The sequence below is a fragment of the Diadema setosum genome, chromosome 5, assembly GCF_964275005.1.
Source record: "Diadema setosum chromosome 5, eeDiaSeto1, whole genome shotgun sequence".
Taxonomy (NCBI): Eukaryota; Metazoa; Echinodermata; class Echinoidea; order Diadematoida; family Diadematidae; genus Diadema; species Diadema setosum.
The window spans coordinates 13,880,731-13,897,887 of NC_092689.1; the positions used below are offsets into that span (position 1 = coordinate 13,880,731).

General features: G+C 38.9%; 2 protein-coding genes across 2 annotated transcripts; both read right to left on the reverse strand.

Moving 5' to 3' along the window:
• Positions 1–7,877: 7,877 nt before the first annotated feature.
• On the reverse strand, positions 7,878–8,249 carry LOC140229109 (late histone H2B.L3). Its single transcript, XM_072309375.1, has one exon. The coding sequence runs from the start codon at positions 8,247–8,249 to the stop codon at positions 7,878–7,880; it is 372 nt and encodes a 123-aa protein (XP_072165476.1).
• A 3,769-nt stretch (positions 8,250–12,018) lies between these two features.
• On the reverse strand, positions 12,019–16,311 carry LOC140229111 (uncharacterized). Its single transcript, XM_072309376.1, has 2 exons — positions 15,729–16,311; positions 12,019–12,478 (listed from the first exon to the last, which is right to left on the reverse strand). The coding sequence occupies exons 1-2, from the start codon at positions 15,983–15,985 to the stop codon at positions 12,196–12,198; spliced, it is 540 nt and encodes a 179-aa protein (XP_072165477.1). The 5' UTR covers positions 15,986–16,311; the 3' UTR covers positions 12,019–12,195.
• Positions 16,312–17,157: the final 846 nt, after the last annotated feature.

Genomic DNA, 17,157 nt, shown 5'->3' on the forward strand with positions numbered 1-17,157 from the left:
TCACGGAAATCCTGTGCTTTGATTACTTGTTAATGATCTTTATCTTTTTTGAAGGTTTCTAGATAATCTTTAATTTATGAAGTATTTTCATTCATTTGCATAGACATGTAGCTGGAAAGTATTGTGGCCATTTTGTTTCCTTCTATGCATGTGGAAACTAACCATGAAGGTTTTGTAATGTACATGTATACTTTTTATTCGACTGTTTTATTTGTTTTACCTGAATTCACTGTGTTGTAACTGCTTGCACATGCAACATCTGGAATTAGCAGCTCTGCTTTCTTTAGATGATAAAAGTGTACTTTTTGCACAACGCACATGGATTGCAAATGTTTCATTTTTTTCCTTCTGCTTGGGGAGATTTTTATGTTTATTTTTTGTCATAAAGAAATTCTTATAGGGATATAAAATGATGTAATGATAATATAATGACAGACCTTTGATACATTTCTTTTTTCATCAGGGAATATTGTTTTCCCTTATTTACAAAATTTGAATATACATTGTATTTCATTACTGTATGAGTATATGTTATGTACATGTATTGTATTTAACTTTTTCTATTGTACATGTATTACATTATAATGCAAAAACTTGATTTGACTTAATCTTTGTTTTGAATGATAAAAACCTAGCCTATAAAATCAATACATGTGCATTTTTGTGTGAATGCAGAAATGCATCCATCTTGACAAATGAAAGTGACAAGTTTGTATGTACCAAATGATGAACTGTACTTAGATAATGTACGAAAATGGGGATTTTCTCTTTATTTAATTTTCCTCGTTTTTTATCATCCCAAGACTTTATTAAACAAACATGAAATGTAATCATCTGTGATGCAGAGATGTTTTAATTTCTCTGTACAAAGTGTGTGCCAAACATGAAGTATGAGCAGCATGTACAATGAATTGGTGGTGGCATTGTTAAGGAGTATGTGTTTGATTGAACAACTGTGAACACTGTGCTGTACTTTAAGCTTGAACATCTCCATTATTTCAGCAGGATATATAATATATATAATATTGTACATGTGATATTGTATATTATATATATGTCTATTTAATACATGTATTATATATATATATATATATATATATATATATATATATAATATTTATGCAACCCATTAAGGAGGAAAAAAAAAAACCAGGGAGCGTACATGCACCGCAAAGGGTTCAATTTTGATATCTGAAAAGTTCAAGAATTAACCCTTTTGGGTGGAAGAATGAACCTTTTTACAACCTTGAGGTTAAACAATGTATCCTTCAGAGGTTCAATTTTTAACCTGCCTGGGTGCAAAAAATAAACCTTGAGGTTCAGTTTTGAACTCAGAGGGTTCATTTTTATGGAATAAAAAATTGAACCCTAGACAGGGGTTCAAATTTTGAGGGAAAAGGGTTCATTTTTATGGGGTTCAAAATTGAACCCTAGACAGGGGTTCAAATTTTGAGGGAAAAGGGGTGCTGCTATTGCATCACGCCTAGAGGTTCAATTTTGAACCCTGATTTCTTAGTGTGTATACACAAATTCAGGCACTGTGCATTATTTTCTTTTCGTAAAAGCGAGGAGGTATAAGGCGAGGCTATATACCAGGCCCGTAGCCAGGGGGGGTGCGTCGGGTGCGTACGCACCCCCCCCCCCCCCCCAAATTCTGAAAGGTCCACTTTTTCATAATAACGGTTTTTAGCAATTCTCAAGATAACAATCCAAATAAATATAAAGACACATTATTATGCTACGTAAATGTGGAAGAGTACGTTTAACAATGTTAAAAATAATTGTACGAAACCCTTTTGTTGTATGAACCATCGGATCGTCCCCATGCACACAAACACAAAATTTAATGTTATGTATCAATTTGTGCGAGCTATTATTATATTGGCACTGCATGCCATGGCCCTTGGCGCGTGTGACCGGTGTTTTTTTTTCCACTGGCCGCCCGAGTACGTGCGATTCGTGGATGACATTGAGGTTGACACTTGCATTTTTTCACAGGAACAGAGGTAAGTGGATGAAAATCTAATAGCCTCAAGTTTACGTATAATGTTTTTATTATGATAAGAATTAAAGAAATTTCCTCGAAATTATAACTATAATCGAAAACCTGAGACATTTTATATCTACGTCTCACAAAGATATAGTACATGTATATAAGTACATGTTGGCATGATAATGCCTGGGGATAGATTATTATGTCAACTATTTTCCATTATGAATGCATGCTCCAATCAAATTGTGAAAAGGTGGTCATGAATTAGCATTTCTTACGAACGATCAGGAGAGACAAAATGAGTCGGATTGGATTACAATTCTCACAGCTTTGTAAAAGTCTGAGTCAACAGTATCACACAGTACTTCAAGACGTATTATAGTACAAACGATTTCTTGAGCCTGCACCGTTTCAGGCTCTGTTCTAGATACAGCGGTAGAAACTCATTCTTTTCTTTCTTTTTTATTTTATCATTATTTACTAATCTCTTTTCTAACTTAGAGGTAGCGGATTTCTTTGCAGGCCAAATTCGGAAATGTAGTGTTGATTATTACTTATACATTTTCTCATGTTGTGACAGTTCTATTGGTTCTCATTTTAAAGTGAGCCAAAACCTAAAAAAATTTTCACTTATAATTTCCAAAGAGTATTATGCAGGCACGCAAACTCATTTTAGTTGTATTTCATTTAAATGTAATGGGTAAGAGGGCATAGGCGCCGGAAGTGGGGGGGCAGGGGGGGCGGCCGCCCCCCCAATCCAAAAAGTGGGGGGGGCAAAACGCATTTTTGCCCCCCCAAAAAGCCCCCCCCCCCAAAAAAAAAAAAAAATAATAATAATAAAATAAATAAATAAATGAATAATAACAAAAATAAATGAATAAACAAAGAAAATAAAATAAATATGCATACAAAAATATATGAATAAAAGGGAAAAAATATGGCTACAAACGGCAGCTTTTGGACTGTAAAATGTCAAAATTTTCAAGCTCGCTCGCTTCGCTCGCTCGCATCCAGTAGTTGAGCCCGGTGTGCGAAAAACATAGCTACGACAGCAGTTGTTGGACTCTAGAATTTCAAAATTTTCAAGCTCGCTCGCTTCGCTCGCTCGCATTGAATCGTTATGCCATTCTCCTAATGTTGCTGACAGTAATTGCCAGTAGTTGCACCCGATGCCCCCACCCCTTAATTTCCAAAGCGAAAGATAAATATAGCTACAAACGGGAGTTTTGGGACTGTAAAATGTCAAAATTTTGAAGCTCGCTCGCTTCGCTCGCTCGCATTGAATCGTTATGCCACTCTCCTAATGTTGCTGCCAGTAATTGCCAGCAGTTGCGCCCGATGCCCCCCCCCCCCTTAATTTCCAAAGCGAAAGGTATAGTTACAAACGGGAGTTGGGGGACTGTAACATGTCAAAATTTTCAAGCTCGCTCGCTTCGCTCGCTCGCATTGAATCGTTATGCCACTCTCCTAACGTTGCTGCCAGTAATTGCCAGCAGCTGCGCCCGATGCCCCCCTTAATTTCGAAAGCGAAAGATATCGCTACAAACGGGAGTTTTTGGACTGTAAAATGTCAAAATTCTCAAGCTCGCTCGCATTGAATCGTTATGCCATTCTCCTAATGTTGCTGCCAGTAATTGCCAGCAGTTGCGCCCGATGCGCCGCCCCATTAATTTCCAAAGTGAAAGATATAGTTACAAACCCCAGTTTTGGGACTGTAGAATGTCAAAATTTTCAAGCTTGCTCGCTTCGCTCGCTGGCATTGAATCGTTATGCCATTCTCCTAATGTTGCTGCCAATAATTGTCAGCAGTCATTGGCAGTTGCGCCCGATGCGCCCCCATTTATTTCCAAAGCGAAATATATTATAGCTACAATTGAAACTCCAGTTTTGGAACTGTAGAATATCTAAATTTCCAAGCTCGCTCGCTTCGCTCGCTCGCATTTTACTGTTGTGCCATTCACCTTATGTTGCTGCACAATATATAATTTGTCGATCGTTTCATACCGTCATTCCATAATCCATGTAAGGAAAACTTACAATGTTCCTCAATGACTGCGTTGTTCAATGTATCACATTCCGTAATGTATATTGTAGTCCCATTATTGCTCACGCACACACGCACAAGCATACAGACCGTCAAAATTACTTTATGGTTCCCCCTATGTTTTCGACCCACCGTATATACGCCACTTTATATATATATATATATATATATATATATATATATATATATATATATATATATATAATAGATGTGTGTGCGTGTGTGTGTGTGTTTGTGTGTATGTGTATGTGTGTATTGTATATTGTGTAACATATGCATGGTCTAATCTTGAGCCCCCTCCAATGTTTGCCCCCCCCCAATCCAAAACTGCTTCCGGCGCGCCTGTAAGAGGGTATGAGAGAGAATGGAAAGTGCTGAGCTATGAAGTAAAATGGTAAAGTAAAAAGTTTGTCAGATAGTATTACAAAAGAAACTCATTCTTTTTTGTTTGTTTATTTTATCATTATTTACTTATCTCTCTTCTAACTTAAAGGAAGTGGATCTCTTTGCAGCCAGTGGCGTATCTAGGGGGGGGGGGGGGCAAGGGGGGCACGTGCCCCGGGCGCCACTCCTTGGGGGCGCAAAAAAAAAAAAAAAACGAAAAAAAAAAACGAAGAAGAAGAAGAAAAAAAAAACGAAGAAGAAGAAGAAAAAAAGAAAAGAAAAAGAAGAAGAAGAAGAAGAAGAAAAAAAAAACTCGCCCGGAAGGGGGAGGGAGAATGGTAAGGGGGGGGGGGCAGAAAACCAAATCAAACAAGATAAAAACAAAACATGATGATGACGCGGACAAAACGACAATGTTTATTGTGTTCACACAAACATTCTATGTTCTGTGAGCTGAAATACAAAAATTTTCGGCTCGCTCGCTGCGCTCGCTCGCCAAAATTTGTATAAAAAAGAAGGTAAGAACAAAACGTGATGATGACAAAATGGCAGTCTCTATTGTGTTCACACATGTCATTTTATATTTAGCAGGCAAAATGTTTCACGGAGCAGCGGCTGCAATTTCATTCCTTCTGAAGCGATCGCCCATTGGATCAAAAGAGGGCGTCAACGGTTTCGAACATACGGGGGGGGGGGGCGCAAAAAAACAATAACAAATCAAACAAGATAAGAACAAAACGTAATGATGACGCGGAAATATACAAATTTTGGCTCACTCGCTCGTACTTATTTAGAGTATTTTTTCAAGTCCTCAGTTTGTTGGTATAAATCGTTATCTATAAGGCCGTCACTATATTTTGATTAGAATTGTAAGATTTAATAAGCAAAAAATGACAAGAGTTTCATGATTTGTAAGCTGAAATACAAAAATTTTCTGCTCGCTCGCTGCGCTCGCTCGCCAAAATTTGTTTAAAAAAAGAGAAGAAGATAAGAACAAAACGTGACGATGACGCGGACAAAATGATAATGTCTATTGTGTTCACTCATGTCATTTTATATTTAGCAGGAAAAATGTTACACGGAGCAGCGACTGCAATTTCATTCGTTCTGAAGCGATCGCCGATTGGATCAAAAGAGGACGCCAACGGTTTCGAACATACGGGGAAGGGGGGCGCAAGAAAAAAAATCAAAAAAGATAAGAAAAAAAAACGTAATGATGACGCAGAAATATACAAATTTCGGCTCACTCGCTCGTACTAATTTAGAGTATTTTTTCAAGTCCTCAGTTTGTTGGTATAAATCGTTATCTATAAGGTCGTCACTATAATTGTGAGATTTAATAAGCAAAAAATGACAAGAATTCCATGTTTTGTAAGCTTAAATACAGAAATTTTCGGCTCGCTCGCTGCGCTCGCTCGCCAAAATTTATATAAAAAAAATATAAGAACAATACGTGATGATGACGAGGACATTTACAAATTTCAGCACACTCGCGCGCACTAATTTAGAGTACTTTTTTAAGTCCTCAGTTCTTTTGGTATAAATCGATATCTATAAGGCTGTCACTATATCTTGATTAGAATTGTAAGATTTGGTAAGCAAAAAATGACAAAAATTCCATGTTTTGTAAGCTGAAATACAAAAATTTTCGGCTCGCTCGCTGCGCTCGCTCGCCAAAATCTATCAAAATTCATTACATTTACATCACCCTCAAAAAGATCCCTTTTAAGTGCTTGAAAAAGCATCATGCGGACTTTGTTTAAAGTCCCTACCGGGATGGGGTAGGGGTTGAACACTTTTTTTCAGAAATTAGGGGCGCAATTTTCGTGCTTGCCCCGGGCGCCGTTTTCCCTAGATACGCCACTGTTTGCAGCCCAATTCGAAAATGCCCAGAGACAGCTAGTAACCAAATAACCTACTATAATTTAATAGATAAGAAATAACCATTCCAGTATGTATCTTAGTGTGCACAGTAAGACAGATCAAATCAAATAGGAAAACATCTGAGCACTAAGCCTGAGGTCTGAATTTGCACTCAACTTCTTCCAATGGCTAACGGATGTTTAATTTTTGAATTTCATTGACCTCCAAATTTCACAAAGAAAACCTTCTTAGCATGATGGTTAATATGACATTTGACTGATATTGGAGATGTTTGCGAATCGGATCTACTACCTTTAATATCATTAATCTAAAATGATTATTTGAAAGTTCGGAAATGCTGGAAATATCCTACCACAAGGAGGCAAAATATAAATGGTTCACATTTACAATTCATTTTGTTTTAAAAATTTTCTTATTTATTTTCGTTTTTGACAAACTCGCATACCAGGCTTCAGGCCTGCTAACGCGGGTATACAATAGAAAAAATAAAAGTTAAAACAACACCAGGAAAATCACTATTCTCAATTTTGCGGCGCGCTACGCGCGCAGAATCTCGAACACAATTAAACTTTGCAACTTCCTGGCAAAATGAGTTTTTACTATTTCCTAGATGAAATACCGTAACGCGATTGCATGCAACAGACAAAAATACAAATTTCCTCGAGACTTTAAAACGTCATTAAAACAGTCAAAATTCACAATTTGCGGCGCGCTTCGCGCGCAAATTCTTATACAACTTTTGTAGTTCGGTCGTCCAAAGAAAAAAAAAAAAATATATATATATATATAATAGCGTGTGTGTGTGTGTGTGTGTGTGTGTGTGTCATCATTGGTATTGGTACCGAAGGTCCGTTTTTTTAGTGACCGCACCCCCCCTTGAAAAATCCTGGCTACGGGCCTGTATACTCGAAGAAGTCGTATTTTCTCATGCAATCTGTTTATCTCATTTGAATAGGTGAATAAAAACAACCTCCCCGATAAGAGCATGGAGCTAATGAGCTGATGTACTAAATCATGTACACTTGTAATGCGTATGTAGTTTGTACTGTATCGCCATGTATGGTAGGCTTATATTTTTCTAACGATGTGGATCCATCAAAAGGCGGTTAGTATGGATGTAAAGGTATAGACTGCAGTATGGGTTTTAAGTACATACAATTCCATGTGCAATATCAAAATGGAGTCCATACACCCATTTCGATGAGGTCCGATGTTTACCCCTAGTTTTCATTCGGTTTACCAGTTAACTGATGTATCATGCGTGTTCAGTGAAACCCATATGTCCATGCGTATACAAAATGAGAAGCGAAAGACATGCTTAAAAAATCGCTAACAGCTACTGATCCTGAATGGCTAACATAACCACAGCGTAAACTGCTCTGATCGTACTTGCCTTTTTTAAATAGAGTCGTAACGTTATGCACAATTTCGATATTTTTGTACTTCAAGTTAGTTTCCTATTATGAGGCTTTGTTATGAATTGGAGCTATCTTCACGAATTCTTTCTTGAAGTTTTGGTGGCTCTAAAAAGAGCCGTTGGGTTTCCCAAGAAACCGACTTCGAATAGTCGATTTACTTGGAGGTGGTGTACTTGGTGACGGCCTTGGTGCCCTCAGACACGGCGTGCTTGGCCAGCTCACCGGGGAGGAGGAGGCGAACAGCGGTCTGGACCTCACGGCTGGTGATGGTCGACTTCTTGTTGTAGTGGGCAAGGCGGGAAGCCTCGGCGGCGATGCGCTCGAAGACATCGTTGACGAAGCTGTTCATGATGGACATGGCACGGCTGGAGATACCAGTGTCGGGATGAACCTGCTTCAGCACCTTGTAGATGTAGATGCCGTAGCTTTCCTTTCGCCTCCTGCGCCTCTTCTTGTCCCCACTTGGCCTGGGGGCCTTGGCCTTCTTCGATCCCTTCTTTCCGGCAGCTTGTGCTTTGGCAGGCATGATTGGAGTTGTGATCAGAGTTGATCTGTATCTTGGCACGGCGAACGGACAGAATTTATATCGCGAGCATGCGATCCAAATTTACCCGCGAATCCAGCGAACAAGCACCTGCCATGCAAATTGCCGTTGCCGCTCGGCGTCATCCAATCAGTAAACCCTAAATTTTGGCGCGCGCTCCGCCCACATGCAAATCACTACGCTTGACTCCAGGCAACCAATAGAGCTCGATTCGTTGCTACGTGATTGACTGGTTGTTCTGCGACGCTTGAACTGTGTTGTGTGGTACAAAGGAGGATCGCCTGATATATTTCCTACAGTGTATTTTCTTCTCACCTCCCCAGAAAGACATAATTACATGTACCGTACATTATACATGTATAGCCTAGAGGGAGGGATGTCACCTCCCTGATGCAGGCCCTTTACAATCATTTTGTACAGTCCCTCCCTGCTACAACTATCATTTGGAGGTGCAAGAGACCAGTCTTCACGGACATAGCATGATATATGATATATGATATATGATATATGATATATGATATATTCTGTCTTCTATCTCGGGGCTATCAGTAGACCGTAATATTCTCGTGCATACATTTGATTTACATACATACATACAATAAGGGCGTGTGTGTGTAAAATATGTTTTCAGAAGGAAGAAGTATACATGTATAAATGTTTTGAGGTGCTCTGCCTCAGTTTTACGTCGATCGATCCCAAATCTACTTAAGTTTTTTTTTTTTTTTCAAAGGAAATTCCCTAGCAGAAAGAAATTAGTTTGATTTTTCAGAATTTGTGTAAATTCACTGGGATAGTTTCATATATTCTCGACAAACCCGGCTCATGTAAAGCTGGATAAACATCGAAACATTGGAGAAGTGCAAGAAGGCTTGTAAACTCACTATGTAATAAAGGAATATCAGTCTGTGAAAGTTGATTCTATTTCTCGTTGATCTTTGCACAATAGATGGCGCATATTTTCCACCCCACCCCCTGCCACTGCGATGATCAAAACATGTGGCTCTTTATATGCCTGTCTGTACACATGGGTCTTTATACATGTAGCCTATACCACTACCCATTCACATTGATAAGTTGACACTACGGTTAATCGACAAGCTAGCACAACTGCCACATGAACAGGATGGCACTTCACATTACAAAAAATTGTTGCATTTCTTTAAAAACTTTACAAACGCAGATAATTAGTTATAATCGTTGTCACTATAATTTGCTTCCAACGATACTGCGCTAGTATCTTTGAGCCATCTGACTTTATTAATAATTAATGGAGTAGATTCTGGTCTGGTCTGACCATGAAGTTAGTAGCTCTATGTATGGTCTGACCAAGGAGTGGTGTCGAATATTGTGATAACTTCTACAAAGGAAATTCATTTTACTAGAATACACCATACCTCCGTGGTCTTACCATCGAACTACATAATTATATGCACTAAAAGGTATGGTCTTTCAGATCTATGATGCATCTTTGTCCAAGTTGGAAAGGGCTGATACCTACAACAACAACAAAAAAAAAACCAATGGACTGGACATGACTGCACTTACTTCAACCTACAACAATACAAGCCATGTAACAGTAAACACTATGTACTAAATGATAACAGCACCAACCACAATAAAAAACCTACACCACACAAAACAGCAAAGAGATAGCTGAGAATAACAAGGACTGCTTGGTAGTCTTCTCTTCTTTGAGATGGGAGTTTTTGGTCTTTGTGTTGCCTCCTTTGCGAAAAGTCACGAATAATGATGATAAACAAATGCATTCCTCTTTGAGATGGGAGTTTTTGGTCTTTGTGTTGCCTCCTTCGCGAAAAGTCACGAATAATGATGATAAACAAATGCATTCCTCTCTTACATTAAACATTTATTGCAAAGATTATTACATAATTTTACAATACACATTATATATTTTGAAGGCAATCGGTGAATAACAAAGAATATTGCAATTTTTAATCAATTTTGCACACAAAATAGATTTTTTTACATGCATTCATATTACAAGCTCATTTTGTTTTCAACTTCTTCATAAAAGCATTACACATTCATACCTTTCTATACAGAATACTACTGCGACAGTATCAATTCATACAACTACTCGTATACTCAGTTCATGCAAAATTTCCAACGTTACGAAAATGTGCAATTTAAATCAGGTAATCGTTGTCATCTTGGAAAATACAGCATAACACATCCTATCAACGTTAATTGCAAAAATATACATACATGTATTTAAAGGCAAATTTCGTGTAATATACTCGAGTTTGCATGCAGTGTTGGTGAATGAGAGGATAATGGAGATCGGTGATTATTACAAACAGTGGCCCACGAAGGGAAAACAGCAGCTGTCCTTGACACGAGTGCAACACTGAATATAGAGTGATAAATCAGACAGGATGGAAGCTAAACTGATGAAAATGATATAGTGGATGAGATTGTTGGCAATGGTGTGTAGAGAGTGTCGCTATATAATTCAAGAGATATACAATTTCGGCAGCATGTGACCCCAACATGCATATCATAATGTGCATGTAAACAAATAATTGGAGTTAACTGGGTCTGAGCTTTCGATCCTTATAACAGAATCTTCGTGATGGCCATTAAGCCTCAATTTTGCTGTAGGATCGAAAGCTCATGCCCCTTTTACTCCATTTCTATTGGTTCGTCACAGTTGAACAAGCAGTTTTCAGCAGCTTTTTCTGCATATCTTAAATAGATAATTATCATAGGCACATGCACGTCTGATGATATACTGGGGTAGATACAATATACGTTGGTTGCAAAATATTATATAGCGAAATGATGGAAAACGTAAAAGGGGCACTGTAAGCTGCACATGTACCCGCCTGCACGAGCTATACAGCTCACTATATACCTGCAAGATATATTGGTGGTGGGCACTCAATGGCCTGATGGCCCATACATACAGACAAGATGGGATTATATTCGTGCCCTTTCATTATTTTCGATGACTTCATAGTCAAATTACGTATCAAAACAAATTCAGACAAGAAGTTAACGATCGATATCGCAGAAGTATAATAATGATACAACACTCTTACACTATTTTCAATGCATCAACAACTATAATAAGTGGTGGAAATCCCTATAAAAAAATCACGCTTCCAATATTGGTTGAGAACCAGTGATTGTTCCAGGTGAGAACAAACATGTGTTTATACACTGTATAATTATATCCCTCAAAGTGAGTTCGATAAGCCAAAATAAGAATAACCAAATAAGGAAAACTAAGTAGACTGCAAACAGACATCTTAAGCTTCCCACAAAAAAAAAAAATAATAATAAAGTTGCTGTTTAAGAGTTCCAGACTCTATTCCAACACAGCGATAGTTTAAATAGGCTTAGAGATATTTCGTGGATATATTTCGTGAAGTACACATCAAGCCGTTATCTTGTATGTTACCTATTATGTACGACCATGACGACGCGGAGTGTGAGGAAATAGGTAGACAATATATCATGGGGAAATGTATTGACATCAGAATCCCACTTTCAGTCATAGCAAACAATGTAAATAAATTCCGGTAGTAAAGATAATCTAAGACATCATTATGTTAACATAAAAATTATCATCTATACGTGCCATGTAACAGAATATTTTGACACAGAAGGTGAGGTAATCACACACTTAAAAACGAGTAAAGGAATTCACCAGTCCCATATCATTGTGCATTAAGAATGAGTGATATAAACTTACACATAGCACAGGAAGATTCCTTGAAGGCAAGAATCAGTTTTTATAGAGATTTAATAGAAATATAAAGAATACTTGAAATTCACGAAAGATGAAAGAGAAATGGCATCAAAAAATACCGGTACATTATTTACATAATAACGAACATGGTTGCGTTGTATAAAGAGTTCTTCTTAAATGTGTAAGCATTGGATTTTTATGACGTGTAGTCTTTTACTTGACATAATAGCGGTATGCTACGAGGTCGGTGGCCGGGATGCCAATACTTTTCTTCCTGTTGTCAGTGTTTCGGGAGAAGAAATAGCCGCACGTAGGCTTGCTTGTGGTTGCGAAAGGAGCGAGCGAGTTTAGAGCAACAAGAGGAATGTGCGCGTCCCGCGCGTGGCCACGGGACGGAGGCGATCCCACCTCGGTGGAGTCACTTGGAGCCTGGTCTTCGATGCCGACGACACCGGACGGTGACGTTTTGATTCTGGGTAGGGTGCCATCGGTTGATCTGTGATAAGAAGTGAATAATGAAGACCGTAGGGGTTAGGGCAAAAAGCATGTTGCATGTTGAGGAGTCACAACCATATCATGGGGTGCATTCCCACACAAATAGGCCTGCATGTCTAAGGAGCATGATTCTTTTCATCTCATTAACGTTATCTTATAGTATCAGATGTTCTCATTTAAAAACTTAAAAGCCGATACTCCCATCCGATGTACACAACTTGCGTTTTCTTTTTAATAAACCCAATCAAAAAAGAAAGGAAAGGAAATATCAACTCTATGAAAGAAGTATAATAGGTTGTATATTTCCAGATAATATAATGTCAATAACGAATACAAGTAATCTTATTTAGCTCTTTGATATCAAAAATAACTAATGATAGTGATTACCTGATATTCGAGGAAAAAAAACAGTTCGTGTCGCTGATATTCAGTCACTTATAGATTGAATGTTGTATTGATAGTTGCAATATAGAAACACATACACAATTCGTACAATGAAAAAAAAAATGTTAAAACGCTGCAATATAGAAACACATACACAATTCGTACAATAAAAAAAAAAATGTTAAAGGGACTGTACAGTACTGGTTGAGTTGGGGATTCATGTTTTGAACATTCGTAAGTGAGATAATGAAAAGCCTCTTATGAAATATGAAAGAGCATGTAATCTTAAGAAGGATTCAACGTTTATTTGATGAAAATTGGTTTTCAAATGGCTGAGATATCCAAAAAGTGCTAATAATAAAAGGCGACATGCCACAACTTTATTAGGATCTCTTTGTTTCACATTGTTTTTGGATATCTCAGCCATTTCAAAACCGATTTTCATCAAATAAACTTTTAATACCCCTTAGAACTGCATGCTCTTTGACATCTCATAGAGTGATTTCTGAATATCTTGCAAAACGTTAAAAGCTAAATCCTCACCTCGACCAGAACTGTACACACCCTTTAAAACACTGTAACAATCTACTTTGTCGCCCTTGTACAAGTAACCCAATATTGACTCATGCCAGAGGAGAGCTTTCTCAATGAAAATATTTGCTTGAAAACGCACTTGAGGGTCGGCGATCGATGTCAGTTTGCATAATAGATTTCATGAGACATGTGTCAATGCAATTGATCAATTCCTTTCCCAGCGTCCATGTTCCGTTCGAGTTGTTTGCGCTCACCCAACTGCATCTCCTTCCAAGGCCTAGAGTACCCGATCAGCCGTTTCGGCCATACTTTGATGGTTGTCACTATAGCTATATAGCTGTCAAACAGACACCTTGTTTAATCCCTATACACGTACTTTAATCTATAGACTCAATTTCGCTGATGCTAACGTTGTATTCAGATGTCACAAATTCATACAGACGATGCAATATTTTCGCCCAAGTATCTTTCGCAGAAGAGAGAGCGACGTTTCATACAATGACAAACCCCAGTCTGTGTGCTCTTGTTCGATTTATTAATATTACGCAGTTTGCAATCAAGAGAAAACTCATTTACTAACACACTATTGTAGACCTTATTTTGTATCATGCACTCAACATAATGAGTTCAGGAAGCGTCGTTTACCTGCTCGGAGAGAAACAACACTAAACTTCGCGTGTATTCATGAGCATGGCGAAACCATCATCGTGCAAAATGTATGCAAATACGGTATCCTGACTGGTTGGCATACGCCATTATTATTTTGATCGTTATACCTGTCTGGCTCGCGTGTCAACAGATTGTCACTTTTTGACAGCATTCTATGAAAAATAATTTATCTTCAATTTAGTTACCGTTGATAGGTATAGTCATTAGGCTACGTATTAAAAAAAAAAAATTAAATGACCTCGTAATAGAGGGTGGGCAATCCCGCATTGTCCTGTTGGTCGGACAGTATGGCTTCTCAGACAAGGAGCGACAACCAAACGTTTAAATTCAGTTCCTCGATAACCTACAACAGTCTCCCCCTCCCCCCCCCCCCCCCCTCTCCCAGTGGTCGTCTTTCCTGCAAGTAGGTTCCCAACTTTTCGGTAAAAGCAGGGAGGTAAAAGGGGTATATTTCAGGAGCAATATTCAGGGGGAAATCCCGAAAGGATCGTTGGATTATGGGGGTTTATATGATTTTTCCCGAAATATTTCTATTAGGGGTAAAGCTTTCAAATCTTTCCCCAACAACCTTAGGGTCCCGATATAAGGGTTAGTTTAAAATCCTCGAAAAATTCCGAAATATACGTGCATGTACAGGAATAGTGCGGCTTCTTCATGGTTTTGCCCCGATTCCCCTGAATGTGCTTCAATGTGCATATTTTGTTGCAATGCATGCCGGCTGGCCTTCTTTTCGCAGGAAAGTACATCTTCTCTTGTATATTCAGCATGAGAAAGTCCCTAAAGGTATTCTTGTCAGCAAGTGCTGAAATTGTGGACACTCTTCACCTCGGCATTCTCGGTTCCTTCATCCAAAGGGTAATTTTGCTAGCGAGTTTCCCTCCAAAAATCTGTGAAAGATCATGATGTGGGGTAATTTTAATGGCCTCCTTTCCAAAAGCCCGTGATAAGGGGTCAAAATTAGAACCAATTTCCATCCTCGAAGGGGGTAGAATCAGGAGCAAGCATGTGTATGGTTGACCACATGGGGGGGGGGGGGGAGGGGATACAGTCAGTACGAATATGATCGGAAGGAGAGACGATATGCAATATCTCAACTGGGTTGTCACCCCGGTTGTCACACCGCTCTTTCAGTTGAATGTGATGGGCTGTGATTTTGTCATCTTCGGCGTATGCATCTCATACTTCATAATTTCTCATTCGTTACAACTGCAAATTTTGCATTAAAAATCAAAACTTGATTTCATTATCTGGGAGTCTACGCCCTAAAAGCAATGCAGCATTGCTTAATTTTATGCAGATTCCTCACATTCACATGTATTGATTCTGTTAAGTTTGTATTCAACAATTTGCGTGCACCCTCAATGCGTGATATGTTTGTATTTTGCATGTAGGTGCCTAAACATGGTACTTACACGGAACATTAAAACCATTTCGAACTAAACCAATTCGTTATTGGTAACCTGCTGGTATTTAAACTATTGGTTACACAGAACCAGAAATTCATACACAATAACTATGAAGTGGCGTCTTGACACATTGGTTTCGGGAGGGTCAATAAACATAGATGATAATGATGACGTATACAATGTCAGAAGCTCAAAAACAGCTACCAATGAATGAGGGAGATAACCAGGTTGCAAGCAACCTAAATCGTAGCAACTGACCGGTTTCCAAGCTGAGAGTGGATGTTGCTCGGTCGCACTGGCGCGAGGACTTCAGTGGTAGTCAATACCCGTAGCGTCGACCGCGAGCTCGATGATCCAGACGACACACCGGAGAAAGGTTCCCTCATGAACCTGCTCCAAAATGCTGGGTTTGGCAGATTCCCGGTTACGTACTGATCTCCTAGGGGCACCAGATCTGCTTTACGGGTTCCGTAGAAGCTCTGGTTAATTTGTCCCTGGAATCCTGAGTTAGGCATGATGACTTTTGACGATACTTTGCAAGTGTAGATGTCCTAGATAAATCTTGTATACAATGTGAGCTGCGAAGAGAGACCGTGGTTCCCACCTCCCTGGTTCTACCGATGCGTTGGGGATGCTCTTTGACAAATGCTTCTTCAACTTTCCAAATGAAATATCACACTTTCTTTTCTTTCGCTCTGGATGGCCACAGGGATATGCCCCTAGATTTTTGTATGAAAGTGTGCATCTAAAGATGAGATGATGGCAATTAGACCTACACTGCGAGGGGGCCACAATTTAATGTACTTCTGTTGATTTAGTGGGTTTGTAACGTATTGTTTAACACAATGATACTGGCTAGACTATTGTCAGTGGCGCGCTCAACACATGTGTAACGCGCACACACAGACAGGTTTGCTAGTCTTTATATGCAGACAGGTTTAGACACTCTACGCCTCGTAGTGCGGTAGTGTTTCAAAAGAATCATTTAATAAAGGTCGACATGTATCTTTCATCTCTAATAACAAACATCTCAAAGGTATCGATGCAAATAATTTCACGTTTTCCGTACATTTGATGAATTTGAATTTGAAGGTATAGCAATATTACTGCGGAATTTAGACTAATCTGTCAAGGCCCCATTGTTGCCAACGAGGGAGCGTATCGTTACTACCTTATTATGCATCATTGGGCTTACTCCACTCAGCCGAGGGGGTCTCTATTGTCATGCTAATGACGATCACTTATTTGTATAATTGGGAACACAGTAAACTTTCGATCTGCTATGCCCACTCTGTTTAAAGACAAAGCTGATCGATCGATTCTGTATTTTATTATTCTTACGAAGACCACGCCACTGTTCTCGACTTGACTAGAGATCTCCGTTTTGAGATGCCACTAGCCACACCCCCACAAAGTAAACACAAACGAATTATTGGAACATTATCGAAACGTCTCTTCCCTCAGCCGTATAGACTGCATTCTTCATTCAAAAGACCAGTGGGCCTATCAATTTTTATTTATAGAATTCAACATAATAATTCTTACCCCCTCTCCTTCTCCTCCTCCTCCTCTCTTTCTCTCTCTCTCTCTCTCTTTCTACAATCATAATATTTTTTTTCCTTTCCCTCAATCTTGCGAGCAGACTACACGGTGGAATCAATGGTTCGATACCTTTATCTTACGGATG